A 27,743-nucleotide genomic window follows, 5' to 3' on the forward strand; every position below is an offset into this window, starting at 1 on the left:
CCGCCTTTCACTGTCTTTGTAGGGACATCACGCACTTGTGGGAACCATTATAGTTCCGTCCGTTTTTCGAGGGTCAGGACTTGCTGGGGGCCATCCCGGGGCCCGGTACCGGCCCGTAGATCAACTGGTACCGGGCCGCATGGACCTCACCCAAAACGATGACGTTTTAGAACTGATTTAGTTCAACGTTCATTTACGCTTTGTTTGGCTTGATCTTTGTTTTTTGGCGCCGCCTCTGGCCGCTATTGATATTACATTTTGTAGTGAGGAAGGACGGTGTGGCTTCAGTCATTGTGAGGGACGCACACGTTGTTCTGTCTCTGTGAAATGTACTCTGTACTTTCTTTGTTAGAATGTTGTCATTTACGGTAATTCCAGTGTGTCCCAAATTGGTTTGTTTGTTGATCTAAAAAAATTGCATGTTATGTAGCGCTGCCTTGTATGCGTTTTGCTCTAACATTTTTGTATTTCCCTTTTGTATATGCGAGCATATGAAAATGTTTTTGTCAAGTACTCATTTGCATCTAATTACCGTATTGTATTGAAACGAATGGCATTTGTAATTCAGTTGTATGATTGATTTCATCAATGTAATTTGGGGTTGAGTTAGGCAACTGTTGTTATGGTTATCTTTAGCGTTAGCGGCTAGGCAGGCAATGCGTTATGTCAATGGGATGTCTCCACTACGATAGAAAAACCCCTCGTGTCTGTGTGAGTGTGCAAGTATGGCGGCAAATGTAGAGATTCCATCTCAGGGGCGGTGTTGATGCTGGTGGGGGGGGTCTTATCCGAGATTAAACTTCGCTTTCGTCCTGTAGGCGCTTCTTGGGTAGCGTCGAATCCTTTTGCCTCCCCGGAGGACGTACGTGCGTGTGTGTGTGTGCAAGTGTGTGTTCTTGAGGGTTTATTAGCTGGCAAAGTGTGAGGGAGGCCATGTGTTGTGGCTAGGTGCAGATAAATCAAAGATTCCCCCCCCAAGGACGTCTCTGCAGCATTGGAGTATTAGCGTGGGTTACAACTGATGTAGTGTAGCGATGTGCCCCCCCCAACCACCACCCACCATGCCCCCCCCCCCCCCCCCTTCCTCCTCAATCTCAGTGCATAATTGACTGTGAAGATGCTTGCGGGTTGGAGATATGCCCTCTGAAAATAACAAGACATTTTACACTGTGAACGATTTTAACGGCACCTGTGTAACCTTTACGCGTATGTGGAAGCAGAAGATAGCTGTTCACTTAAACCTTAGCAACAGTATTTGCATGTTTGTGCTCCTTCCGCTATAAGACAGTGGTTCATTAGTAGCCGCATGTGAAGGCCCTTAAGCGGGTACGTAAAAGGGTTGCAGCAAAGCTAATTTAACGATGTGACAGTGTCCTTTTCTTTTCAGGTTAAAAGCAAATTGATTGGAACTAGAAGCAACTTTCTGGGAGGGATGTGCATTTTTTGTCATTTGTTGGCAAAATTGGTGACAAACTGACAGCATCCACACAGAACCCCCCCCCCCCCCCCCCAAAAAAAAAAAAAAACCAAAACACAAGGAGGCTAAAATAATGCATAGATTGTCAAAACATGACAACTTTCAATTTGCTGTCCTCTCGTCGCTTCTGAATGCTTGCAAACGAGAGGTAGAGAGATACACCCTATGGGTGTCAACTTTAGCCCATGTCGAGCTCATTTACTGCCATTCAAAATGAGAAATATTGTCCTTTTTGGACACGTTAAACAGCAGATGTTTTATCATGCATTTCCCCCAATTTTCGCATTATTTGTTTCAATGGCAACACCCCAAATCCACCGGGTGGCGCTAGCGGCCAATTTACCACATTTGCAAGCCTTTCAATGACTTTGTTGATTGGCTTAGCCTGGACTCCCATGATACCTTAATACGCTAATTGCAGCAGTTGGATCAATCATGCATGCAGCATTTTATTGTGAGAAAATACAGTAAGTATTTAAGTGAAATATACAAACTTTGAAGTTTACTTCAGCTCAGAAGTGATTGCTAGCTAGCTACACCGAAAAAAAAAACATGAATTCAACTTGAAAATACTGAAGTGATCTGTCACCCCCAAATTGAATATTCTTCGACTGATCAAAGCCTGAGTATTGGCTATGACAGTTTACTTCAATATCTCAAAATTGAGCTCATGTTTTCTTCATTTTTTTGGCGTAGCTAGCTAGCTAGCAACCGCTGGCTGATATTTGAGTGCTAGCAAGCGATTGCGTCCCAAGCCTGGAAGCTAGTCCAAATGTGCGGCTCTTGTTTTCGGGGCTCCCGGGTTCACCTTCCTCCTTGTCGTCTTTGTTTTGAAAAGCCCCAGATCCCCGTCAAGAGCGCGCGCAAATACACTCCCAGCCAGTCGTGCTCGGATTTTTAATGCCCTGGCGCTCTCCTCGGCAATAACGAGCATTTGCGGCGCTTTATTAAAAGGCGGCCGATAAAAACGTTTGACTTTATTGGGCTTGATTGCAGCGTTTGTGGACGGATCAGCGGATGAAGAACAATGAGAGGTTGCGCGCTAACAGCGCAGCGCTGTTGTCTTTGCATTTTAATACCGCAGTGAAAGTCACGGGCCCGCCGCGGCCGGCGCCCATCGCTGGCTTGGCTCCGTCGACAGTTGCTATTGACGAGTCAACGGCGGGTACAAAGGAGAAAAATAAATTAGCGTCAAGCTATGCCGTTAGATCTACATTAAGACATTTTCATGCAGCGAAAGGAATGGTACAGCAAATTTTCCCAAATCTAAGACACTTTTTCTCCCCAAGGCCAAAAGTATGGGTGCGTCGGTACGCTAATTTAAAGATTAGATTTTTTTTTTAATCTCTCAGTCACATAAAGCGAGTTTTGACGCACAGAAGCGCATTTTACATAGCGTCCGTATTCTTATAATAATTACCGTAATGGGCGGACGCCAGTTGGCCGTTGCAGTTACAAATGTGGGAAATCTGAAACACACCCTAACCTAACATGCAACAAATATGTAACGTATGGATATGAACACGAGAAAATATGAAGAGTTGAGGAGAATTATTCTGTTTCGCCATAGTTTTGCCATGTGTGTCTTATACACGATAACGTAGAAAATACCCAAATTTAACCCTAAGATTAAGGGTGCATCCAATGCACAGGTGCGTCTTATATTTGGGGAATTACTGTATGCCATTTCACTCATTTGGTAAATGTGTGTTGTTGTTGTTGTTTTTTTGACATTACACACAATCATAGACTTTTGCGGAACACGGATGCTGCGAAACTTTGGATATTTATGGCAAAATGAACTTGAGCCCCCAGTAATTTACATGTTATCTGAGATATGTTGTAGTGTCTTTTAGTCAGCGCAAGTGCAAGGATTTCTTTTCCAGACTTGTGCCACGCCCTCCGTTTGGGGCATGGCTGAGGACTCGTTTTTTTTTCCAGACTTGTGCCATGCCCTCTGTTTGGGGCACGGCTGAAGACTTCTCCTCCATCCTCCTCCCGGTGTAACCTTATCTCTGCTAAGATCATGGAGCGCCCTGCGTAGGACAATCCCGTCGGGCTTTGCCATCCGTCTCCCCGTCGGCCAATTGTATTGTTTATCGTTAGGTCAAATTTTTGTTGTCTTTTACTGCAGGTGTAATGACAATAAAGGCAATCTATCCATCTATAGAAAACACCAGAGTTTAACCCCAAAATGAAGGGTTTGTCTTTTACACAGACATTTGAGGAATGACGGTATTTTTCTTGAGTTTGAGGCTCCATTCCGATTTTCACCGATCATTCCGGACGATTACGATTTCTGTGCGTTCCGGATGAAAAATAAGAAAAGCAATCTGAAAACGGGTTTCTCCGTATGGTGGTTTTCCAGCTGTCTTTCGCGGCTCCGACGCGAAGCTCCCACGACGACTCGAAGGCCAGACTTTGCGAGCTATCCCGCGAATAAGCCCGTTTGTTGTCAGCTGCGGACGGCGCGCATCCCCGCCGGCGTTCGACATAAAGAAGCACTGTGACGCCCCCGCCGGCGCCTGCGTGGATACATTAATCGAGAGGCGACAGTGAAAGGGCCAAACAGTGGCCGATTGGCACCCCGCTTTAGTCAACAGTGGACAGTCGCACGCATTGACACACACGCGCCGCCGCTGTTTACCGACCTGAAAGACAAGCATTGTCAGGCAGCAGCAAGCCTTTCACCTTCACAAAACGGTACGCAAAATATGCAAATGCCGATCCCACACATGGAAGCGCGGGGAGGCAGGCCGGGGTTATATAAACCAGTCGCTGGCCGATCACGGGTAAAGGGACGCCGTCGACCGCCGCGTCGGGATTATCGCTGTGTTTTTAGACTAAAGACATCGACGGAAAGTTTGCGGACTCCCTGGATCGCGCCTTGGATTTTCTTTCTAGTCGGGCAAATCTGCGGCCACCCATCGAGGGTGGTTGGCTACGCGGAGCAGAACGTCCGTCGACGGGTAGCGCTCGGTGATGCGTGCGGGGAAAAGTAGAAGGTCCGCGCTCCCGGTCCTCTGACGTTTATTCCGCCGACTGTTTTACAAGACAGATTCTCATAAGGCGCCTCGAGAGGCTTCCCGCTCTTCTGCCCCCAATCGGATTTGATTTAACCTCGCGCTCTCCGCAGATGAGCCGCGGACAGACGCCGTGTCTCCGGAGACGCGTCGGTCGGAGCTAGCGCCTCCGAGGAACGCCGGCGGAGACCCGGGTTGGAAGGAACGGGGCCTGTTTATTGTCGCCCCAGATTCTGGAGTCCTCCGGGGCGCTGCTATGTATTCATCAGCGTTTCCCAGCTGCTGGTGCTGTAGTTCTTCACAACCGTCTTAAAACCACTTTTTAAGGGTCGGTCTCGTCTCGCGCGGAAGGCAATTTGACTTGGTCTCCAAGTGGGCGAACTCTGGATTTTTGATTAAGATCGGTCCAGACCACTCCTGCGATCAGTGAGAAATCGCGTACTTTGTAAAAAGGAAACAAGAAATTTTATTAGAGTTGAGATTTGTTTTCTTGTACCATTTCAAAAACAACAATAGCAGCTTGTGTTTTTGTTGCAAATGTAAAGAAAACGAAAGATAGTGCTCACTTGCTTTTCAGTATTTTTAGATCTGATTTCTTCTTAAAGGCCGTCCCCGTTTTGTCTTGATCTTAACCTCCAAAAGTTTATGTGCTGGTGCGGACCTGCAAAAGTCTCAGTCTCAACCCCCTTAAGTCTCTGTCTTGTCTCGGTCTCAACCTCCAAAAGACTCGGTCTCGTCTCAGTCGTGAACTCCAAAAGTGTCCCGATCTGGACCTCCAAAATTCTCAAACTAAAACATTCTCTGTCTCAACCTCCAAAAGTCTCGTTTCGGTCTCCAGCTCCAAAAGTGTCGGTCTTGTCTCAGTCTAGACCCTCAAAAGTCGCAGTCTTGTCTTGGTCTCCACCTCCTAAAGTTCGAGTCTTGTCTCGCTTGCGACCTCCAAAAGTGGTGCTCTTGTCTCCGACTCAACCTCCAAAAGTCTCCGTCTTGTCTCTGCCTTGACCTCCAAAAGTCTAAATCTTGTCTCAATCTCGACCTCCAAAATTCCATGTCTAAAACTCAAATTTTCTCCGTCTTGACGTCCAAAAGTCTCAGTTTTGTCTCGGTCTTATTTCAGTCCCCGCCCCAAAAGTCACAGTCTCCGTCTCCGTCCTCTCTAGTCTGGAAAATCTTCTGGTCTGGATCGATTTGTTCTCGAACGCAACGCTACCGGCTGACATGTTTCCCGATATCGGACTCGCTAGACTGTAGTTCCTTATAAAAGAAATAATAAGACATTTATAAACGCATGGATGAATTTATAACTTAGGTAAGCCTAACTAAGTCGTTCTTATCTGGCTGAGCTTCCGCATGGTTCAGACGTGCACCGAGTAGCGCAAACCGCTCGTTAGAGCGCGTCACTCGTACTTCCCGCCGAGCTTCTTTTGAGAACGCGGCAGTGCTGCAAATTAGTGTTGTTGTTTTATTTTTTTGAGCGTGGACTTGTTAGTCTGCAGCCAAGCAGGCAGGGTCACAGAGGAGCCATTGATTGTAAAGTGCGCATCAATACACAATGAGGCCCGCTCGGAGCGTCTTCAGCCGCCGTCCCCCGGCCCCCCTGCGGCCGGCGCTGCCAAGCCTGGTCCTGGTCCCGCTTCTTTTGGGCTTTGTCCGTAAGTCCCGCACGCACACACACGCATCCCTATTAAAGGAGACGGGCGCCATCGATTCCGCGGGGAGTCATTATGTGGCAAACGGGTCGCAGGAAGCGGGAACATAATGCCTGCACGTACGTCTTCGATCCATATTAAGGCACGGCTCGTATCGGAGTGGAGAACGTGTAATTACCGGCAACGCCGAGTTGTTATTTGCCTCGCCATCAATGTTTGTGCGCAACTTCTCGCTGGCGGGTATCGATGCAGCTCATCAATTTGAATTTTTTTTTATTTTTGCCCCCCCTCACGGCATGCTATGGTTCTAATCACATTTTTGGTGGAGTGGGAAAACTTTGGCGCTCCAGTCGCCATTGATATTTTTTGCCCTCCTTTTTCTCGCTCTTTGTTTATCGAACGCGCTGGATATGCAAGAAACGCAATATTTTACAAGTGAAAAGAAGAAAAGGAAAAATAGCCATCATTAAGCACTGGTTATATGTTCAAGAGGGAGCAAGAAGAAAAAAACTTGTCCGAGCTTTTGTTTTTTTTTACAGTTTGACTTGTTTCATATCGATACGATAAATTATTCTTTTAGTGCATCCCAACGAGAAAAAAAAAAGTCAGCGTATAAAACCTTCCACATATATACCACAACACTTGTGCGTTCATACGGCACACTAATTTCAGCATGTGGCTCACGTTCACGTGTGGAAGTTTAAATGGGGACATTGAGCTAATTTGGGGTGTTAGCACAGATAGCTAGCTGTTTTTAGTTCTTTTCTGCTTTTTGGCGTGCCGTGGAATGGATGTCGGATGCATTTTTGGGGATTTAGCATAGCTAGCAAGCTAACCTAATTTTTTGTCACCTTTTTGGTGACTTTTTTGTTTGTTTTTTGTTTAGTGTAAAGGTAAAAGTGCGAAGAGTGAACTGAAATCCATGCATGTTCCATTTTCGGCATGTTAGCATAGCTTGCAAGCTAACCGCATTCATGTGACCATTTGAGTTTGCGAGCATGCTCTGAGCGTTTGTTCGTTTGGCACACCGATCTGGAATTTATGCAAGATCCATTTTCAGGCTATTAGCATAACTGCTAGCTAATTGTGTGCATTTCATGTAACTTGTTTTTTGTTTGTTTTTTTTGGAAAAAAAAAAAAAACATGCATCCTTCTTGGGGGTATTAGCCTAGCCAGCTAGCTAACTGCACTTTTTTGTGACCTTTTTGTTTGCTGTGCAGTGAGGTGTCCTACACTGAGCTGGAATTCACGCATGATCCATTTTCTGGGTATTAGCATCGTTAGCTAGCCAACTGTATTTTTGTGACCTTTTTAGTTTTGCGCTAGGCCTTGAGATTTTTCCAACAAAAAGTTTCGAAAGACTTTAATGCTAGCTAATGGTGTCACAAAGGCCTATTAAAAAAAAAAAATATATGTATATATATATATATATATATATATATATATATATATATATATATATATATATATATATATATATATATATATATATATATATTTAACGGTCCAGGGAGGCATAGCGATGAAATGTGTCTGGTCTCAAATGTTCAAGCCGGCAGTAATTAGGCTTCAGTCGGGATTAGGAAAAGAGAGAATATTAAGACGGCAGCCGATGCCCCGGAGGGGTGAAAGGAGATGACGGACGGAGGATGTAGGAAGCCAGAAATGAAAATTGAGGAAGAAGATCATACGATATCACGACAGGCAAACGGAGAGCCTGTTTAACTGGGAAGGAGCGATGGAAAGAAAGCGAGATAAAGCGAGAGGGGGCGCCGCATGACGAGAAGTTTTGACAGGCGTCAGCGGTGAGTGGCGGCGTTCCGAGACGCTATTAATACCTGCTCTGGTTATTTGCGCCGTTAATGCAGCTCCCTCTCATGAGTAAACAAGTGCAGCGCTGTGGGGCGTGCGAGCGTCTTCACTTTTTCTGCAAAAACAATCAACAGAAGGACATTGTCTGGCGTTGTAGGGATGGCGGCGGCGCCCGCTGCGTCTTGGCCGTCGCTTGTGGCTAAAATGCCAGCTTTGTTTTCGCCCTTCAAACGTGCACACAAAACGCGATTTGTGCTCGGGCATTTGTGGAATGCTATCAAACAATGTTAGTGCTGTAGTACAATTTATGTCAAGTGGGACTGGAGTCCACATAGCCAACAGGTTATCCGGTCCGGGGTTTCGGGTCAGCTGGACTCTGTCCCGAGAGGCGGGACCCGGACCGGACCGCTTACAAACAACGCATTCACACTTGCGGGTAAGTTAGGTTGGCCGGGGATGAAGCTCGAGCCACACAAATACTGCGCGCTTAAAAACCCAATCCGAGATTCGAACCGGGGTCTGTTGGTCTCTGAGAAAGATCCCATCCCTCCGGTGAGCAGGAGTTGGTGGTACAGCTCTTGGTCCTGATGGTCCGCTATCTGAATTTTCTGTGATTCATTGCCAATGAGAACGTTCTCCATTGGTTAAACAAAGGCAGTAGAATTCAAGTAGAAAGACCTAAATCAAAGTAAATATTAATGCGGGGTTAGGTTCAAAAAAAGTGCGGTAAACATTGTTGTTTACCCGACAACATCTCAAAGTTCAACATAGCACGACTACTTCGTTATTACGCGGAGCAGGAGTGTGCCGTTGCTTGGCTAAAATAGTGCCAGGATGATGTGGAAAAATGTCAGGTTCAGTCGACCTCCAACATTTAATAAACAAAACACAAAGAAGGAAGACGAATGACTTGAAATCTTTTTACTCGCGAGGAGAGTGGACAGAGATGTGCACCGTCACAGATCTCCTACCATTCTGATAACACATGCAAAAAAACAGATATGGGGTAACCTCTTTACAATTATTCTAACAAAGAAAACGACCCAAATACGGTCATAATTATGCATGAGAGTTCAAATAGGGTTAGGAATCCCAAAAACTCGGGTAAAAATGACCCAAACAGATTCCGAAACCGATTACACCAAAACCTTTCTGAAAGTTTTGGATAATTGCACATGGCCCCGGATCAAATTTACTTTTCAAGATTCCCAAAAATTAAACGTAACTCGCAGCTATACATTATGTATTGCCTTTTTTTTTTCTTTTGAGTACGTTTCCAATCAAAAAAAGTTCTTGAGATTTTCTTATAAATACACACACCGCCGGGTCATATTGACCCGGATACATGATTGCATTTCTTGAGAAATGAACATAAATCACTGGTTAGAGCAAAATATTTGTTATGGATTGTACACATTTCAGACATGTTTGAGTGGGTCAGTTTGACCCGGGGATCATTACTGATTTTCCTTGCAAATAAACTAACATAAATCACTGGTTATAACAAATTATTCAGTTTGGATTATACATATTTTAGACCTGTTTCAGTGAGTTAATATGCCTTGGGTCAAAGTGACCCGGGGATCATTCATGATTTTCCTTACAAATACACAAACACAAATAACTTGTTATGGCAAAATATTCGTTTTGGATTGTACATATTAGACATGTCTGAGTGACTTCATCCGTCCCGGGTCAAAGTGACCCAGGGATCATTATTGCTTTTCCTTATGACAGGCCGGTTAATGAGAGGTCACGCATGAGCAGAAACAATTTGCGCCGATTCGGTTTGGACATCCTCCTGAACTTGGAGAGTTTCTGCCCGTCACAGATTAAGAAAAAAGACGGAAAACAAGCGCGGGGGGGGGGGGGCAAGAGAGAAAAGCTCCACCCCTGCCAATTAAAATAGGCCAAAGCACAGCAGAAGATGAAAGCGGGAAAAAAAAAGTGGGATCTCCACTCTGCTGCGCTCGTTTCGGTCTCGCTCTGCGCCCCTTCCTTCCTCGCGCTCTCCCGGCCTCGGACTTGAGCTGCGGAACAAATCGTGTTTAGCGCAAGCGCGGGGGCGACGACAAGGCAGGGAAGGATTCCCGCTCTTTTCCCCCCCAAAATGAACGAGGGGCTGCGCAAAATAAAATGCGGGACGGGAAATGAAGAAACGGCGTGGGGGGACCACAGGGGACGTGTTGCAAAGGTTCCGCACGTCGCGCCATGATGTGCACAGTTACACAATTCCTCCTTTTTCTCTTCTACACCCGAAAATCTCGGACAAAGTCCTTCCAGAAGCTGTGGGAGCCAAGTGCTTATTCGGTATAGATTTTGAAGGTCAGGGGCAGGAGTAGATACAACTCCTGGGCGGGAGTAGATTACAACTCCCGCCCTCATTGGTTGACGTTTGCGCTGGGAGCTAATCACGTGTCTTGTAGGAGTGCCCGTCTCCCTCGTGAAACTAAGACCCGCTGTGAGGTAGACACAAAGGAAGAGCAGCCCTACACCGGAGCCTTTTCAAAATCTTACCTGAATTTATTTTCAAATACATTGGAACGATCATGTTTGGGCGCCGCCAATGTAACCGCGGCTCTCCGTGGGACTTCAGCCAAAGGGATGGGAACGAGAAAGGACAACAGTACACTTACTTATATGCGTAAGGCGGGATCAGTATATATATGAGTTGCGCATTAAGCGTGTTTCAGTGTAACATGAAACGCACGCCAAGCAGTTGTTTATCCCTTATGACTGAGACTACTTCGCTTTGAGAACAAGGTGTCCCATTACTTTTGTCCGTACAAGGTTCAGTGGCTTTTAATGGAGGAAATGATGGTTAATGTCGGTGGGTTTTGTCGGCAATGAGGTGAGCTGATAGGACGACCAAAGAATGAAAGATGCGTTAAGGATGATGTTTTATTTATAGAGGGAGCCCCCCCCGGAGCCCCCCCCTACCTTTCTTTGCTCTGCATTTGATTGGCAGAGCCTCCCCAAAGGAAAGAAAGAGAGATGAGAGATGGCATGATAATTTTAGACGGAAGATGTTGCTGCCTGCGCGGAAAGAAGACGTAAGCTGTTGTTAACCAGGAGCGAGGCTTTGTTTTTGGACCCATTTTCGGGTGCAAAAGTGGGCCCGACCTCCCACTTATTGATTGGACGATAATCAATAAATCATGTCAAAAACCGTATCGGAAGAAAATCATCTCCGTTCATATGAATGAGCAAATAGATGGCACAAAATAGCGTCAAAGTGCAATTTTTCTAGCAGACAGGGCAATGGAATGCCCAAATGAAACTCTTCCAATCATGTCAACATAGTTCATTGGCACCAAGTGGCCCTAAGATGGCGCCAAAGCGATAGGCAATGGTTTTAGCAGGAAATCATTTGCTCTTAATTTGAAAAGAATGTCCTTTGACTTCACTAAAATGTGTTGAATTGGGTTTACAAATCTCACGTACCTCCTGAAGTGCTGTCACATTCTCATGCATTAGAAAATAAAAAATAATTATGCTCTTAAGTTGAAAAGAATGCACTGTTCCCTTTACTGCAATGAAAAGCAGTCACTAGAACACAATTAAGCAAAATAGTGTATTGTTCCAATTGTTTTGCTCTTAATTTGAAAAGAACACACTCCTCCTTTCACTGCATTAAAAGGTGTCGCTAGAAGGTAATTTAGCAAAACACTTTTGTGTTTTCATGTTCCAGTTAATTTGCTCCTAATTTGAAAATTATGCACTGTTCCTTTTACAGCATTAATAGAACTCATTTCACAATCATAATAAAGTTTCACGCTTCAGTTAATTAGCTCTTGATTTGAAAATGCACTGTTCCTTTCACTGCATTGAAAAGAAGCCACTGGCATACAACTGCGCAAAATCAAGTTTAACGTTTCAATTAATTTGCTCTTGATTTGTAAAGAACGCACTGCTTCTTTTACCGCAGGTATGAGAAGCTCCGCAGTATTGTGTAAGTGGGTTACACAATGATGATGATGGGGGGAGGAAATGCGGATTTTTGGGCGGCTGCCAGCTGGCCCGCTGCGCGCGGATAAATTCTGGCGGCCGTCTCCCGAGTTAGCCGGGCGAGGTGGCATCCTTGAGAGCGCGTCAACATCAGAGATACGCTGTGTCAGTGCGCCCCCGATGAACCCTGGGGGGGGGGGGGGGTGTACCTTTCCTATTCATTATCTCTCATTATGCTTCCACTGGAGGCCGGCCAGGCGCCGGTGTTGCGGGGCCGGGATTTACAAGAGAATCGATGACGGCGGCGTTATTAGCGCTTTTAATTTCAAACAATAAGAGCGCCCGCCGGGCCAAGGGTCGGCGGCTGGCGAGCGCCCGTCTTTTGCTTCCAAACGTGCAATTTTCCCATCCTCCCTCGGGCGGGCGAAGGCAGCCGGGCTCTTACAAACACGTTGGCAAAGACGTTCAAACGTATTTCAAACGTCAACTCCGCAGCGCCGTCGAAGCAACTATTTGTGTTTGTGAAAAACGGCGTTCATTTTCAAAACATGTAGTTGAGTCTAATCTGTATCATGATGGATTTCTTGTTTTTAATAAATGTAACATTCAATCACTTTTTGGTGGGGAGGGGGGCACTTTTGCTTAATTTCTCGGGGCGTGAATAATAGCCGCATGGTAATGAAAGCCATCATTCAACGTGACACCAGCGTCAGCGCAGCGCTGATTGAATTCTTTGGCCTTGGCGGAGGTCCTGCGGAGCGCCGGCGCCGCGTTATGACCCGCAGTCAAGCGCTTTGTGTCGGCGAAGGATTGATATGTATCGCCGCTGTAAATAAAGCCTGTTTTTGGCCGCCTCTCAGACAAGACGGGGGGGGTCGCCGTGAAATACTGCCCCCGCTTGGCCGGAGGGAGAAGTTATCGACGGCGGATATCGACGCCGCTCGCCGTTCTCCTTTTGTGGTGATGCTTGTGCCGGGTTTTACGAGCGGAGCGCATTTCATCGCGGGTCAGATTAATAGCCGGTGTCGTCGGCGTCGCTTCCCGCCATCTTTTTTTTTCGCTCTCCATCTCGCGGCCGATCACAAAGTGGCGACGTTTGATTCGGAAGTAAAGTGCTGCGCCGGCTGCTTTTAGCTGCGGCGCCGTGCGTCATCGCGCCGCCAGCTGCATTATTGTACGCGCCAGCCGTAGCTTTCTATAAGTGGCTGATTGGCTTTCCTGCTCGGATGTAAGCTCCGCCCCCAAGCTGCACCTGTGTTGCCTGGATGCAACTTTTTGCTTTGTGACTTTTTCCATGACTGTCGCCTTTTTGTCGGAAGTGCTGGCAGCTGGAGAGCCCATTAAGTGCTTCTCGGAATAGAATAACAGCGCCCCCTTGGGAGCGGGCGGCCCGGTGCCCTAACAGCTGCGGCCGTCTAAAAAATGTTTATGAGACGGAGAAGCAGTTTTTATTTAAGTATTTTCTTTTTGGTCGGGAAAGATGTGACAGAGGCGAGAAATTGTCTATCATTGTGGGATCGATTTTTGTATTTCGGTTTGGTGCAATTTATGATGTTTTGAAAAAAAAATTGAATTTGTCAGTATGTGAGATCAAATTTTTATTTAGAATTTTTTTTCTGGTCTTATTTTGTTTTTGTTATTTTTGTGTGTGCGTATATATATAATTTATTTCTTTATTTTTCCCCCCGAAAAACGGTTGGGTCAAAAATAAGCCATTTAGGAGTAAAAAAAGGAACAACCCAATGATTGGTTCAATTTGACCCAATTTTCTGTCGTTTTGCTCTAAACGGCCCTCCCAAAATCAGTAATTTTGTGCATGACATCCCCAAAATGTTTTGTCTATAATTAATCAGTCGCTACCTTATCTGAAGACTGAGGTCACGACCAATCACAGCTCAGCTTCCCAATGTCACATGACCAACGAGTACTCTAGCCCTGAGCACAGCTGATGTTATTTCCAGTGGCAAAATGTCGTTTGAAAGCTATTCTTTGAACATAAAATATAATCGAGCCCTAACATTAACTATAAATAAAACGTTTGCACTGATGAAAACGGCTGAATAAGTGGAGCATCGCTTTTAGCTACATGGCATCGCGATCAGCGACGTTACAAACAAACCGGAGGGAAGTTTCCCCGCTTGCAGTTTGACATCTTGTTTTGTTTTCTTTTCGCTTCATCATTCATGCGCCGCATTTATCATCCGCATCCGGTCACCTTGTCATAATCCCTCATTTACTCTTTGTCTCATAGGGTAGTTTAATTAATTTATGTTTGCATAAAGACCTTGATTCATGGCTTTGTAATGAACCAGCCCTCTTCTATTGAGTACCAAATAGCCACTTGAAAGCATTTCCTTTCTCATTTCGCCTCCATGTGTATGTTGAAACTGATACGGCTAACATTTTTTCCGCTCTATAAGGCGCACCGGATTATAAGGCGCACCTTCAATGAATGGCCTATTTTCAATCTTTTTTCATATATAAGGCGCATAGAATAGAAGCTGCAGTAGTGGCTGGCTATGCATCCACTAGATGGAGCTGGGCTCAAGGGAATGGCAAAAAAAAAGAATCTGAAAAATACCCCGATCACATTAAAAGACTGTTTAGATCAGGGGTGTCAAACTCGTTTAAGCTTGTATGGAGCTTTTATGCTTATGTTAACGCGTGTTCTATGTTAGCGAATCCACCGTAAAGATCGGAGACATTTGTCTTGACAAGTCACTAATGGCAAAAGAGAGACGCGGCGTTGAACTTGTCAGGACGCGGCGCTAATGTGTGTTAGCGCCAACGCCGGCCCCTTTCCTGAGTAATAAGGCCCATTAGAGAAATAATTGGGACGGAGCGGACAGGTGGCGACATCACAAAACGAATGTGTGCAACTGTCATGATTGTTGGCTTATTTTGCTGCATCGTTGCGCTTAGTTTTTCCTACGTGAAAATGGGTGCGAATTAAATTGGATATCAATGATTAAAATCTATCCCAGTCGTGCCCAAATGTTTTTTTTGCTCCGATATCTATCGCAATTCCTCAAATATAAGACAAAGTTTTTTTTCCCCAAAAAATGAAGGCCAAAAGTGTGTTTGTGTCCTATAAATGGTAACTGAAAAGTTCTTTTATTTTCTTCTTTTTTTTTTTGCTTCGTCATTCAGTTTTGACGCACAGATAATCGTTTTTATATCGGCCGTATTCTTACAATAATTACCGTAAGGGATGAGTCGGACGGGGATGTCATTTGGCTGTTAGAACCGGTGCCTTTTGCAGCTAACAGTAGCTCGTAGTAGCTGAGCTTGTTGTGGCCTTATTTTCACCAAAAGAAGCAAGCAGACTGAACCAACGTCCGAGTCCATCCTTGTTTAGGAATTTTACAAAAATGTAAAGGTTACAATGCCTCCATCTGATTAAGAGTGGCAAGATTTGGAGCTGTGCAATGGTTGCGATCTCTTGGCACACAATCATAAACTTGGTGAACCGCAGATGCTGCCCAACTTCAGGTATTTCCGGTAAAATGAACTGGAGCTGCGTTGACATCATGCTTCGGCTCCAGGGCTTCTCAGGAAGTTGAGTCATCCAAAACCAAATGAATTGCAGTGTGCCTCTTTTGAAGTCCAACCGCCGTATTGTGTTGTGGGGGGGGGACAACAAACATGGAACACGCTCTGATGATCAAACTCTAACTAATGGGAGTCGTCGTTCCTCCGCTCTCCGCATCAAAGGGACGCCCTGCTGCGTTGCTGTCAAAATAGATTTGGATTTTGGTGTTTGTTGGCCAACGTGGACGATATGTACGTGCGGGGGGCGGGGCTATCGTGCATTTTTGCCGCAACACTTTCATTTGCATGCTGCTGTAATCATTTCTTCATTTCTTGGCTTTCCATTGGCAGCCAAGCAGAGAGAGAGAGAGATCTAACATCCTGTTAATACTCGATCTAGATAGATAGATAGATAGATAGATAGATAGATAGATAGATAGATAGATCTAGCAGCCTGTTAATGCTCGATCTAGATAGATAGTGTGTGCCAAGTGTTTCCGATTTTGAACGATTCCATCAGAAAAGAAGTAGAAGTTGAACTCTTTTCTGTTTTTTTCTCTTTCAGCACGTTGCCAGGCGGTGCAGGCGGAGAACGTGACCGTCTTAGAGGGCGGTACAGCCCAGATTTCCTGCCGCCTACAGAACTACGACGGATCCATCGTGGTCATCCAGAACCCTCGCCGGCAGACGCTCTTCTTTAACGGCACGCGGGGTAAGTGTCGCGGCATGGAACAATGTGGATATGTTGGGCTCAATTTGCATATTCTACTCAAATCCAAAGGATCAGAAGCACGAAACGAAGTCACAGTCGAAGTCACATGTCTTTTCAATCGGTGAACTCAACACGATTCAGTCGTACCGATACGGAAACAGTTCAAACTCGACGCAATTTAGGGTCGTACTCATACGTTTTGTTAAACACGAATACGTCCTTTGAATAGCGGTTTTACTCCATAGCTAAGCTAGTAAAATCATCCTCCGTGAACCAAAGTCGGGAGGAAAAAAATCCTCGCCTCCAATTTACGTAGCTCTCTTTTATAAGAGTTGAACTTTGTATCGGGACGGCGTGCGTCTCTACGCAAATGGCTTGACTTTGCCATTTGAGCCTTTCCTCATTAAACAGATAAGCAAGGAGTTAATAGAGGTGATACTTTTATTTGCCGGGCAAATTCTGCCGCCGCTTTTAAAAGGACAGTCGCATGATGAGTTGAGGAGGCGCCGCAGCCGTTTTATACGGCGCGCGGCCTCGCTCGTTGCGCTCGCTGTTACCCGGGCGCCGTTCGATTCCGCCAAGCGCCTTGGGCTAGGTAAACGCCGCTTTGGCCCTTTAATCACTTCTGGTCGGCAAGCTAATGTAGCCTCCGAGCAAATGCGGAGCAGGAGAAAATGATGAGGCAAACTCCGAGCCCGCAGCGGCTAACGTTAGCGCTTAACATCAAATGTCATTTGCGGTATTGCTTTTATTAAAATCGTCTTTCATTTCCCAATTGAGTACATTTGTATAACCGTTTGTGTTTGCTATCCGAGCTTGAGGCCACGTTCCGGACGAATGATTTTTATATCGCGAGTCCTTTCCGGAATATGTTTTGAATATTTAATGCAGAGGGGTAATTGAATTGCGAAATGATTGTGTTTTTCTATATTTGTCTTCAATGGAGGCTAAAAGGGCCATAGAAGTAAAATGGTATCGTTACATTAGCTGCATTATATTGGTAAGGGTTAGCGTTATGCTAACTGATGAAATCGATGAGTGGATTTATGTTATCTTACATCTTACGTCATTAACTAATTATGTTAGGTCGCGTTACACATACTTGCATCATGTTCTGTTGCATTAAAATTGGCAATATGGTATTTGCAATTTGTTACGCTACGTTACGTCACGCTACCTTATGTTACGCTACGCTACGTTGTGTTAGATTATGTTAGGCTATGTTACATTTTGTCACGTTATGTGATGTCACGTTTTGTTACGCTATAGTACGTTACGTTACTCGATATTATCTTGTCATGTTACTTTAACGTATGTTTCATTTCAGTTACTAGTTTGGCAACAATTTATTTAGCTTTTTTTCTCCTGATATAGAAGCAATGTTTGATATTTGGATCATTTTAAATGAAACTAGGTTTCAATTCAAAACGAATATTAAAAATGCTAATAATTTCATATTAAACTAGTTGTCGATGTAACATGTTACGTCGCAGTACGTTGCGGTACGGTATGTTGCATCACGGTATCTTCCAATTTGTATTGGCATAAGCGTTGTCATAGCATTAATTTGAATTCTAGTTAATTTAGTTTGAAATACTGTTGTGCCTTGAGATAAAAATGACCCAGCTTATGAGTTTTTAAAAATACTTGCTGCTCCTTGCCCTCTTAATAATTACTTTCGAGAGCGAATATTTCATTAAAAACTGAAATAATTGATGACCAGAATTTTAAACTAAACATAAATCAAAGCTTTTTTAAAACGACCACATAGAAAGTTAAATTTGAATCTGGTGCATGTTTAATAATTTCAGTAATATTGTGCACCCCTGTTATATACATTTAGATTAAGTTAGCATGTTTATTTGCTTTTTTTTAATACATAATTAAAATCGTCGTATTATTTACAGTGCATCGCTTCTCTGGCTGCTTTCACATTTATCGTCTCCCGCTTGGCGTCTCATTGAAGTGTTTGTAGTGTGTTCATTGGACTAAGTAGACGGACTCCCTCGCCGGTAATGCGGCGGTTAAGTCAATTAATCGCGAAGACTCTCGGCACAAGAACATGAATGCCAGACGTTAAACCCTCCCATGAAGAGGGCTTAAATGGACATTCCTCGCCTCCGCTAATCTGGAACGATTACACGTGTCGCGAGAGCCGCTTTGACTTTTCCGCCGTTAGCATCCCGTCGTTGCGCCGTACGCTTGGGGTGGCGCTTTTGAGCAAAACCTCCGCCATAAAAGGCCCGTTTGCAATCCGGCGAGGTCGTCACGTGATATGAAGTCCAAAGTCGGTAAAGTAAGATTTTTCGACAAACCGGCTTGAAAAATGAGAGCAAAGCTTTCACAGAGCTAGCAAAAACGTTCGGCGCGGCCAAATCAACTACAGGGGGTCCTCGGTTTACCACGGTCTCCACTTACGGTGTTTCGAGGTTACGAGTAAACAATTCCATCACCGTAGAAGTGAAATGAGATATTATTAAGAGGTCTAAAAACGGTGAAACGCCAACTAACAAGTTGTTCCGCGCGACAGAGACCGTTCGAATGCTAAGTTCCGTTTTCGGGTTTTGTCGATGGAATAAAAGCGACGGTTGAGATCTACGCTGTTTCCCCGCTGCCATTCTTGCCGGCACATCGCACTGCTTGGAACGGAATGACTCACCGGGGCGAAAATGGCCGTCGCGCTCTTCTCTACAAAATAAAATGTGGTGCAATAACAAGCTTTATCCGAGGAAACGGGGACAAAAAGGGGCAGAATAATATTACAGTACTTTACAGTACGTATGGAGTAATCGATTTATTTTATTATATATTTATTTGTTTATTTATTTTTTTTTAGTTATTATTTACTTACACTGACATTTGGGTCACACCGAGTCTTAAGAAGGGATCCGCGTCGGAAGTCGAAGAGCCCCTGTAATTGGTACCTCTTTTATGATGACACCGATGAGCTCAGTCGTCAAATGTTGATATCGTACTTGGAAGTGAAATAATGAGGGGAGTAACACATTTTTGGCCATGCAACACCACTTTCTTATGCTCATTAGCCGGTTTAAACGCGAACTCTCTCGCCCTAACGACAAGCTATGACGCATTCGAGTCGAATGGGAAAATTCGCTACTCAACACACTTGTGTCTCATTCATTGTATGTTTACGTATATATATATATATATATATATATATATATATATATATATATATATATATATATATATATATATTAGGGCTCGACCTTGGATGTTTGACTTTTTGACCACTGCCAGCAAATATCCAAGTACCAGGGATTGACTCTGCACTAAAGACTACAATTTGTCTTGGGGATGGAATGGGAGGAGAGGCGAACATGCCCTCCAACGGCGCGCACAGGACTTGTAGCCTTTGGCCGAAGCCTCGTCAAAGCGAGGAAGGCTCGTAAAGGGCTTAAGATGAGACTGCGGGGTTATCTCAAGGTGAGGCGAGGGAAAGGGATAACGAGGGGATGTCGGGCAAGTTTTCCGTCGACGTGAACGGCACGCGTACGAGGCCGTCGCTCAGCGTCCCTCTCTTCCAGCCGTCCATCTGCCGCAGCGCCCCGCGGGCCGCCCTCCGCGTGTGTTTAACTGTCCAAATAAGAGCATTAAACGAGCCCTCCTATTTTACAAGCCAGGCGCCGAGCAGTGGCCATGACGTTTTGTTTTTTTTTTCCCCCCCTTTTATGAGAAAGGAGGGGCAAATAGCTGACCAAATGGATGCTCCCCTGCATGCAAATGAGACGGGCCCCATAAAGATGAGCTGGGGCTCGGCGGGAGCGTGACATTTAGTTGCCATTTAGTGTAGCGGCGGGGGCCGTTCTCCAACAACTGTCATGTTTCCAACAAACCGTCCAGTTAAGTCCATGAGTCCACTCCCATGGAGAAATGCTATGTTTTTAGCATTTAGCCTACAAGTACGTTCAAACGTATTTGCAGGTGGGTTCCAACGCATTTTCAAGTACGTTTTAGGATATATGCAAATAGGTTTGAAGTTTCAACCTCGTTCAAAGGATTTTGCCGTGTAAACGTGTCTACTGCACATTGAGGGAAAAAAAATGCTACTTTTCAGTGTTTAGCTTACAAGTACGTTCAAACGTATTTGCAAGTATGTTCTAACGTATTTCCAAGAAGGTTTGAAGATGTTTGCGAATACGTTTGAAGATACATGCAAATTTGTTCAAATGAGTTTTCCATGTTAAAATTTGTACTCCACATGCTACCTTTTTAGCGTTTAGCCTGCTAGTACGTATTTTCCATATATGTATACAAACATATTTGCAAGTACTTTCAAATAGGTGCGCTCACCAAAATTGTTTATTCCACATTGGCAGCTGCTTGCTTCCTAAATGTAAGGTTTAGTATAAGTTTTTATTTTATTTTTTTGAAAGCGTTTCCATTCGAATTTTGTTTCATTACAGAAAACGTCGTTTACGATTTTAGTCTCAGTCATTTTATGACCTAGCGGTACCTTGTTCTGGTGCACAGCTAGTCCTTCTATTCTATTTACTTCTTCTGCGGTCTCACGTTTGGACATTTTTACAACTTCCTGCTAACTAGCGACAACGGCGGGCGCGTGGCGTTGCGAAGCGCGCCGCTTGATGGAAATTGGGTCCCGTCTCATTTCTCCATTTTGGAATTATTTCCCATCTCGCGGCCTGCCGCATTACATGGCGTTATCAGTTTGTTTTACTGGCCTTGGCTTTCTCAAAAAGCAATATGTTCACGGCGACGTCGTGACAAATGAGGCTGCGAAGAAGGCCCGGCGGCGCCGCGCGGGGAAATGCGGTCCCCCCCGGGCCACAAAGCCCAAACAAAATGAAGGTGTCAATATCCAATCATTCCCCGAGGTATTTACATGAATCTATAGACACGGATCCGGCGCGGCATTGTCGCTCGCCTTTGTTGTCGGAAGCCTTTATCGGCGGCTCGGCGAACAAAGACAAAATTGTTGCCTCTAATCTTCTTTTGTTGGCGCCTCGCCTCGTCTTTCCAGCGTCAGCCATTGCGCCGCCCAAATAGGACCGTTTAACCTGTCTCCAACTTTTCTCAAAATGTGTTGATTCACCTCCCAAAAAGTTGCCCCAATTAACAACTCCAGACAAACCGTTTGAAAGCGAGGCGCCGATTCGGCAGACTTGAAAAAGAATCGGGTAAACGGCGACGTCTTGTGTCGTATTTATCGCATGTTCGCCGATGCTTCAAATTCCTCCGGTAAGGCTAAAAAAACAATTTGGATCATTATTGTTCACGATAATACATCAAGACAAATTATTAAATGAATATTATTATATCACACGTCAGCAATATCATTCATATATATTAATATACTATAATAAACTATAATAATCATCGTAACTATAGAAGAAGCCAAATTCATTTGAAGTTTATTTTCACTAAACAAATATATATTATGTATAAAATTATTCTCCGTATTCTGTTCTTTTTGTGTCATATCCTTCCAGTGTTGAAGTTTTAGGTTAATGTTTTTAACTAACTTGTGTTGCCATAAGCCTCAATTTTTTTAAAAAGCTGATGGTGCGCCTTATAATCAGGTGCGCCTTATATATGGATAAATGTTGAGATTGGGATTGGTAGATGGGGAATGAAGTGATAAAGTAAGCTTGACCTGTTTCTTTTGTGTGTTTGCAGTTGAACAAAGTTGGTCGTATTGACATTGAGTTATTATGCCATTGAGAGTTGAGTTATTATTTGAGTTATTATTATTACTTTGAGTATTACTATGTTGTGATTGAAAAAGCTTTAAAATATGTCATTAATTGAGGGTGCGCCTTATAATCCGGTGCGCCTTATATATGGAAAAGGTTTTAAAATGTCATTAATTTAGGGTATGCCTTATAATCCGATGCGCCTTATAGTGCGGAAAATACGGTGTGTGTGTGTGTGTGTGTGTGTGTGGGTATATATATTTGTGTATATATATATGTGTGTGTTTGTATAGATAGAAACTTCTTGCTCCCCATATTAGCTAAGTCAGGTCGATCTCGAACGCTGACAAGGCGACGTTTCCTCCCGCAGCCCTGAAGGACGACCGCTTCCAGATGGTGCTGTTCACGCCGCGGCTGGTGCGCATCACGCTGACCAACGTGAGCGTGTCGGACGAGGGCGGCTACTTCTGCCAGCTGTACACGGACGCCACCCACCACCAGGTGGCCACGCTGGCCGTGCTGGTCCCCCCGGAGACGCCGGCGGTGGAGGTGAAGCAGGAAGCGGTGGAGGGCGGCGAGGTGGAGCTCAGCTGCGTGTCGGCGCGCAGCAAGCCGCCCGCCGCCCTGCGCTGGATGCGCAACGGCCGCGAGATTCCAGGTAGAAGGCGCGTCACCGAGGCCCAACCCGTCCGCCGACTAGAAACGTCAAAGATACCGGCTGCGATACCGTGCCTTGCAAAAGTATTGGCCTTTAAGAACTTGTTGACTGTTTTCTTCCGTCATTTCGGCGCCGCCATTGGTGGGCGTGTTACACATTTTGAACCCGTTTTGCTGTTCCGGCATTCATTATTTGATTCTTTTTCGATATGCCGGGGGCCGCTGGGAAATCCGGAGCTGGGCCGCAAATGGCCCCCGGACCATGGTTTGAACACCGCATATTTAAATGATTTGAAAATGTTCAAGGTTTTTAGCTGTTCCTTGTCACATATAAAGGGGTTTTTGCTCTTTTTTTTTTTTTTTGCGGCAGGGGTGGTCTCCCAGCAGGACAACGGTAAGACAGTCAGCGTCTCCAGCACCATCCGCATCCCCGTGGAGAGGAAGGACAACGGGGCGGCCTTGAGCTGCGAGGCGCTCCATCCGGCGCTGGCCAATCAGAAGAGAGTCCGACACTACCGCCTGGATGTCTTTTGTGAGTATTTCACACGTTTATTCATATTCCATGAAAAGCGCGCGTAGGACCCCAGGGAATTAGTTCTGCATTTGCCGTGTGAAGTGGAGTCTACACCACTAGGTGGTGCAGTGGAGCTCTCGTATTCAAAGTCTGTGCTCAAAAATTAGCACAATGTTGTACCTTTTCTGTAGTGTAATATTGGTGCTCCTGTGTTAATGTTCCAAATCTATTTACATGTATTATTATTTATTGACTTGGTCCTTATGATGCACTTTGTTTTTTTGTTTTTTTTGTTTCAGACTAACAGGGTGTTTTGAAAAATTTAATTGTAAAAACTACATTTATAACGGAATTGCAGAAGTAAACATTGAAGAATTTACATGGCGATAACGTTATTTCATTTATTAGTCCCCCAAAAATGAAAACTCTGCGTTTATAAGGCGCACCGCATTCATTATAAGGCGCAGTGTCAACTTTTGAGAAAATCGAAGGCCTTTAGGTGCACCTTATAGTGAAGAAAATACGATACATGTTTGACTTATAACTTGCACAGAAGATTTCAAAAAAAGAATTCCCGGAAGTTGACAGTTTAAAATGATTTATTATCGGTTATCGAATACGGAAATAATACGTCGATGGCAATATTCATCAAGATTCCAAATAATTGGCTTAGCCAATAAGCGGGCTATCCCCCGTGTATTTTTTGTAGTAGAGGAAACATGTTTATTTTTAATTTTAAATTGTTATTTAATTTAATTTTAACGTATTTTTGTCAAATAAAACTTGCAGTTTATGCAATGTATAAGGTGCAATATCAGTATTTGAGAAAATTGAAGGCGTTTAGGTGTGCCGTATGGCACGGAAAATACGATATTTTCCATATTCCCCGTGCTAAATATTGTTACTTGATACTAGCAATGAAGAATAGAGCTTGCGCCGTTGCCTTGGAAACTGACGACAAAGATGCCAGGAGCCGCATTTTGTTTGCCTTGTTCTCACTTTGTTTTTCGTTTTTTTTTTTTTTTGGGTGGGGGGTCACAGTCGCACCGACCGTGAGGATCGTCCCCCCCGCCGGCATCTTGCGAGAGGGCGACTCGCTGAGCCTGTCCTGCTCCGTGGTGGCCAACCCCCTGTAAGTCCTCGTCCTAAAATGCACTCGGCTTTTCACATTGACGCATTGTCCGAGCGACCATTCACCAGACTCGTCAAAAAACCTTGAATTACTCCTCCGCGAGAAGGCATTTATTTCTGAATGCCTATTCAGGCCTACGGTCTCCTTCATTTACAATCTTATATTTCAAATGGTTTTCAGATGCGCCCGTTCAAGAGTAAACACGCTTGAAGCAGCATCGGTGGAATATAAGAATTTGCTTTGTTTAAAGACCTCCACTCTAAAAGAAGTCCGGCGTCGTCAATTGACGCCTTCACATACAAACAGGAAGCGGTATCTGAAGTGCTCTTAATGCACAATCAACAAACTGTCCTTAGAGTGGCTTCCGCTGCCTCAAGTCACATTGATAATCCAGTAAAACAGTGCTTCTCCAAAGGGCCGATGTGAAGACGCTTCAGGGGGTGTGGGAAATTTGGACTTTCTGCAGGTATCAGCAAATCGACCCTAAATTTTCAACGGTGAACCGCTATGTTTTTGTCATTCTTTGAACCCTGTGGCTTATAGCCCAGTGCAGCTTATCTGCTTTTTTTTTTTTGTACGAGCCACCAGGGGGCGATCTCCCGATAAACAAATCGAGACAGGATTGAAGTGTGAATTTTTAGTTTGAACTGCTATGTAACTCGTCACTAGGGGGCATTCTCCAGTTGTAAACACAACCGAGCGTGTTACTGTTGTGTTGGTGCAGTATTCTAACAATCCAAGTGTGTCTTGTTCTCTTTAAAATATGTTGGTGCTGTTCTTATTTCTAAAAACATCCAAAACAAACGTTTGTGTACCATCTTTCTGTGTAAATATCTGATGATACAATGCGCGGCTTGTACATGACTCCATCGCAAATCGTCGTATGCCTAAATTTTATTGTTTTACACGCATGCACATTGTTTTGAGTGATGCATTTTTATTACAGAAAAAAAACATTAATAAAGCAGATAATTACTGTACATAATTTTCCAGGATTTCTGCAGGTATCAGCAACTCTACGGTAAATTTTGGAATATTAAGCCACTGCTTGATGATCAGCTTGGTGTTTTTGTTTTTTTTTTTTTTGGTGACTTTTCTGAGGTGCGTCAACAGCGCATCTCAAATGGGGGTACGTGAGAGTTGGTTTGGGTTTGTTTGTCGCAAAAAATGTTTTCCAGGGGGTAAAAATGTGAAAAAAAGAGTCAAAACAAAACAAAAAACGCAAAATAATGTTTTGCTATAACAGATTTTAGCAATATATTTTTTTTTAATGTTCCAATTCATTTGCTCTCGATTTGAAAAGAAAAAAGTCCCGCTCCTGTCACGGCACAACAAAGCATGAAATCAGATTTGATGATACCGGCATAAACCCTGTAAACATGTCAAATCTCCCCTGAAGAGTACCACTAGTCCAAAAAGCACTACAGGTTTTTTTTTTTGTTCAGAACCTGTGTTTACCTCGATAACGTAGCGATCTTCACTCGAATACACGCCGCTCAAGAAAAAATCTTGCCGTCGCATTTGATGATAATTTCATTTATAGTAAGTGGGAGGACAATGCATTTAAGATGTATTGCAATTCATAATCTCTGGAAGTATTTAAAACCCTGTTCGGCTAAGTCGTTTCCGACCTTTAACTAGCGTAATTATCCTCTTCTTTCATTATAGCCTTTTGTACAGTAAAAGCCTAATAATATTTCCGGCATTGTCATTGCTAATTAGCATGTGAAATGACCACATGCTGTGGCATACGCGAGCTGTATCTCAATTAATGGCACGATGGCATGAACCGGTGCCGCCCGGATGGAAACATCCGGATCCGGATTTCATGACTTCCGTCAAAATTTTCAATCAAAAAAGTGTAAATAAAGGGATGATATGGAGCTGGCCGGATGATCAGAAGAGCCGGCGCGGCGCGAAGAGCTTCTGGTTCCGAAAGCTCTTAAAGCCTCCCCCGCCCGCGGAAGTCTCTCAGCTCCCGGTCCAATCTGGTGCTGCCGCAAAGCTCCGGGAAGCCAACCTATATCCTGATATATATAACCTATATCCTGTGCGTGTTGGTAAACTCCACCCTCCTTTCAGAGTGCCTGAACTCCACTTGAAAACGTATTTCTCCTTCCGTCTACTCAGTTCCATATTTCTAGTGCTGATGAGGGAATGAAGCTTCTTGAAGCACTTGTGATTTTTTTTTTAACTCCTTCGTGCTTTTTGTTTAAAGTTACAGGCTAGTGGAAAGTTCTTACATTTGTATTGAACATTTATTCAATGTATTTCATTTCTACGGCGTCCTTAAATCAAAACCGAGGAGTCTTAAAATACTACAAGTGCTTCGTGAAGCTTCATTTTCCTATCACAACATTTTAGCTCCTTTCGTGTGTAAATGTGCTGTCGTTCTACCAGTAAGGATTGCAATGGTGTATTAAATTATTCAAGACTGCCCTCTAGAGGACTCATAAAATACCACAGGTGCTTCACGAAGCTTCATTTTCTTTTGACTACTTTTTATCCACTTTCGTGTGTAAATGTGCCGTCGTTATTCCAGAAGCGATCTTATCATTGTATTTCATTTCTATGGTGGCTTTAAATCAAGAGGAGTCTTAAAATACCACAAGTGCTTCATGAAGCTTCATTTTCTTATCACTAGCATTGTGTGTAAATATTTTATCAGAACAGATTGTAGTGAAGCCTCGCAAGACACTTTCCAGTCACACCATAGGTAAAAAAACACAACTAATAATGACTTTATGTTCGCGGTATAATAATACTCTCGATTAATCGATGAATACGATTATTTATTAAAAATGTATTATTTTGTACCCTTACCTCTTCCGAGTATTTTAAAGACACCGTAACCCTACAGTTGAAGTTGCCCGTGAGCGCTCCCACAGCGTCGCAGCTCTCCCTCGCCAGGCTGCATGCAAAATTACCAACACTGTGTCTGCATAACATCCGCAGAGAGACCCGCCGCTCTCTGCGCCGGATTTCAAATCGAATGATGAAAATAGAGCCCTTAATCCCGACGCACCCCAAGGGGTTGCTTGCTGCGCACCAGCGTTTGGCTTTTGTCCCCCCCAAACTGGCTCATGACGAACTGGCGCAGCTCATTTGGAAAAGAACTCCTAATCCCAGCTGTCAATGCCCCGTTTTAGCCCCTTTGAGGCTTTAATTGCGGAATAATTGCGGTCCCAGCTGCGCTCCCGAAAGGAGTCGCCGCACCCCCGGGGCGCGCCGCCATTTGCTAATCCCGCGACGAGTGGACCGCCTGTGATCGGTGTATTGACTTAAGCCGCCGCCAAAGCTTTGCGACGCTTGGTCGGGGACACTCGCTGGGAGTGTGTGATGGGCCGGCGGGCCCCTGTGGACCCCGGTCACACACGCGCGCACACACACGCGCACAATCCTGACAGTTTTCAGTGACACCCTGTCAGGCGTTAAAGACCAATTAGGAGTGCAGGAATTAGAAGAAGACAGTGATGTCATTCTGCTCGACTGGCTTCTTTTTACTCGCAGTGTTCGTCTTTTCTGTTGCAGTGCCGCCTTAAGAACCTTTTCGTAGGGGGGGCCAGAAAGGCGACTTCAAACCTTCAGTGACTCAGCAATTCCAAAAAGTTGT

The 27,743-nt window shown here is 44.5% G+C and overlaps 1 protein-coding gene across 3 annotated transcripts in view; it reads left to right on the top strand.

Moving 5' to 3' along the window:
* The window catches only part of cadm4 (cell adhesion molecule 4), a 159,046-nt gene that overhangs the window by 110,711 nt on the left and 20,592 nt on the right, over positions 1-27,743 (top strand). The window contains exons 1-5 of one of the 3 annotated variants that reach the window (XM_088411162.1): positions 5,408-6,152; positions 16,006-16,152; positions 22,198-22,485; positions 22,855-23,016; positions 24,040-24,130. In XM_088411162.1, the coding sequence (XP_088267288.1) occupies positions 6,053-6,152; positions 16,006-16,152; positions 22,198-22,485; positions 22,855-23,016; positions 24,040-24,130 (788 nt within the window). In that variant the 5' untranslated portion in view covers positions 5,408-6,052. Of the gene's footprint in view, positions 1-5,407; positions 6,153-16,005; positions 16,153-22,197; positions 22,486-22,854; positions 23,017-24,039; positions 24,131-27,743 lie in introns of those variants that run through there. The other 2 variants (XM_088411164.1, XM_088411163.1) reach the window with 2 other exon arrangements.

The sequence above is a fragment of the Hippichthys cyanospilos genome, chromosome 3, assembly GCF_059441005.1.
Source record: "Hippichthys cyanospilos isolate Australia breed blue-spotted pipefish chromosome 3, RoL_Hcya_1.0, whole genome shotgun sequence".
Classification (NCBI taxonomy): Eukaryota; Metazoa; Chordata; class Actinopteri; order Syngnathiformes; family Syngnathidae; genus Hippichthys; species Hippichthys cyanospilos.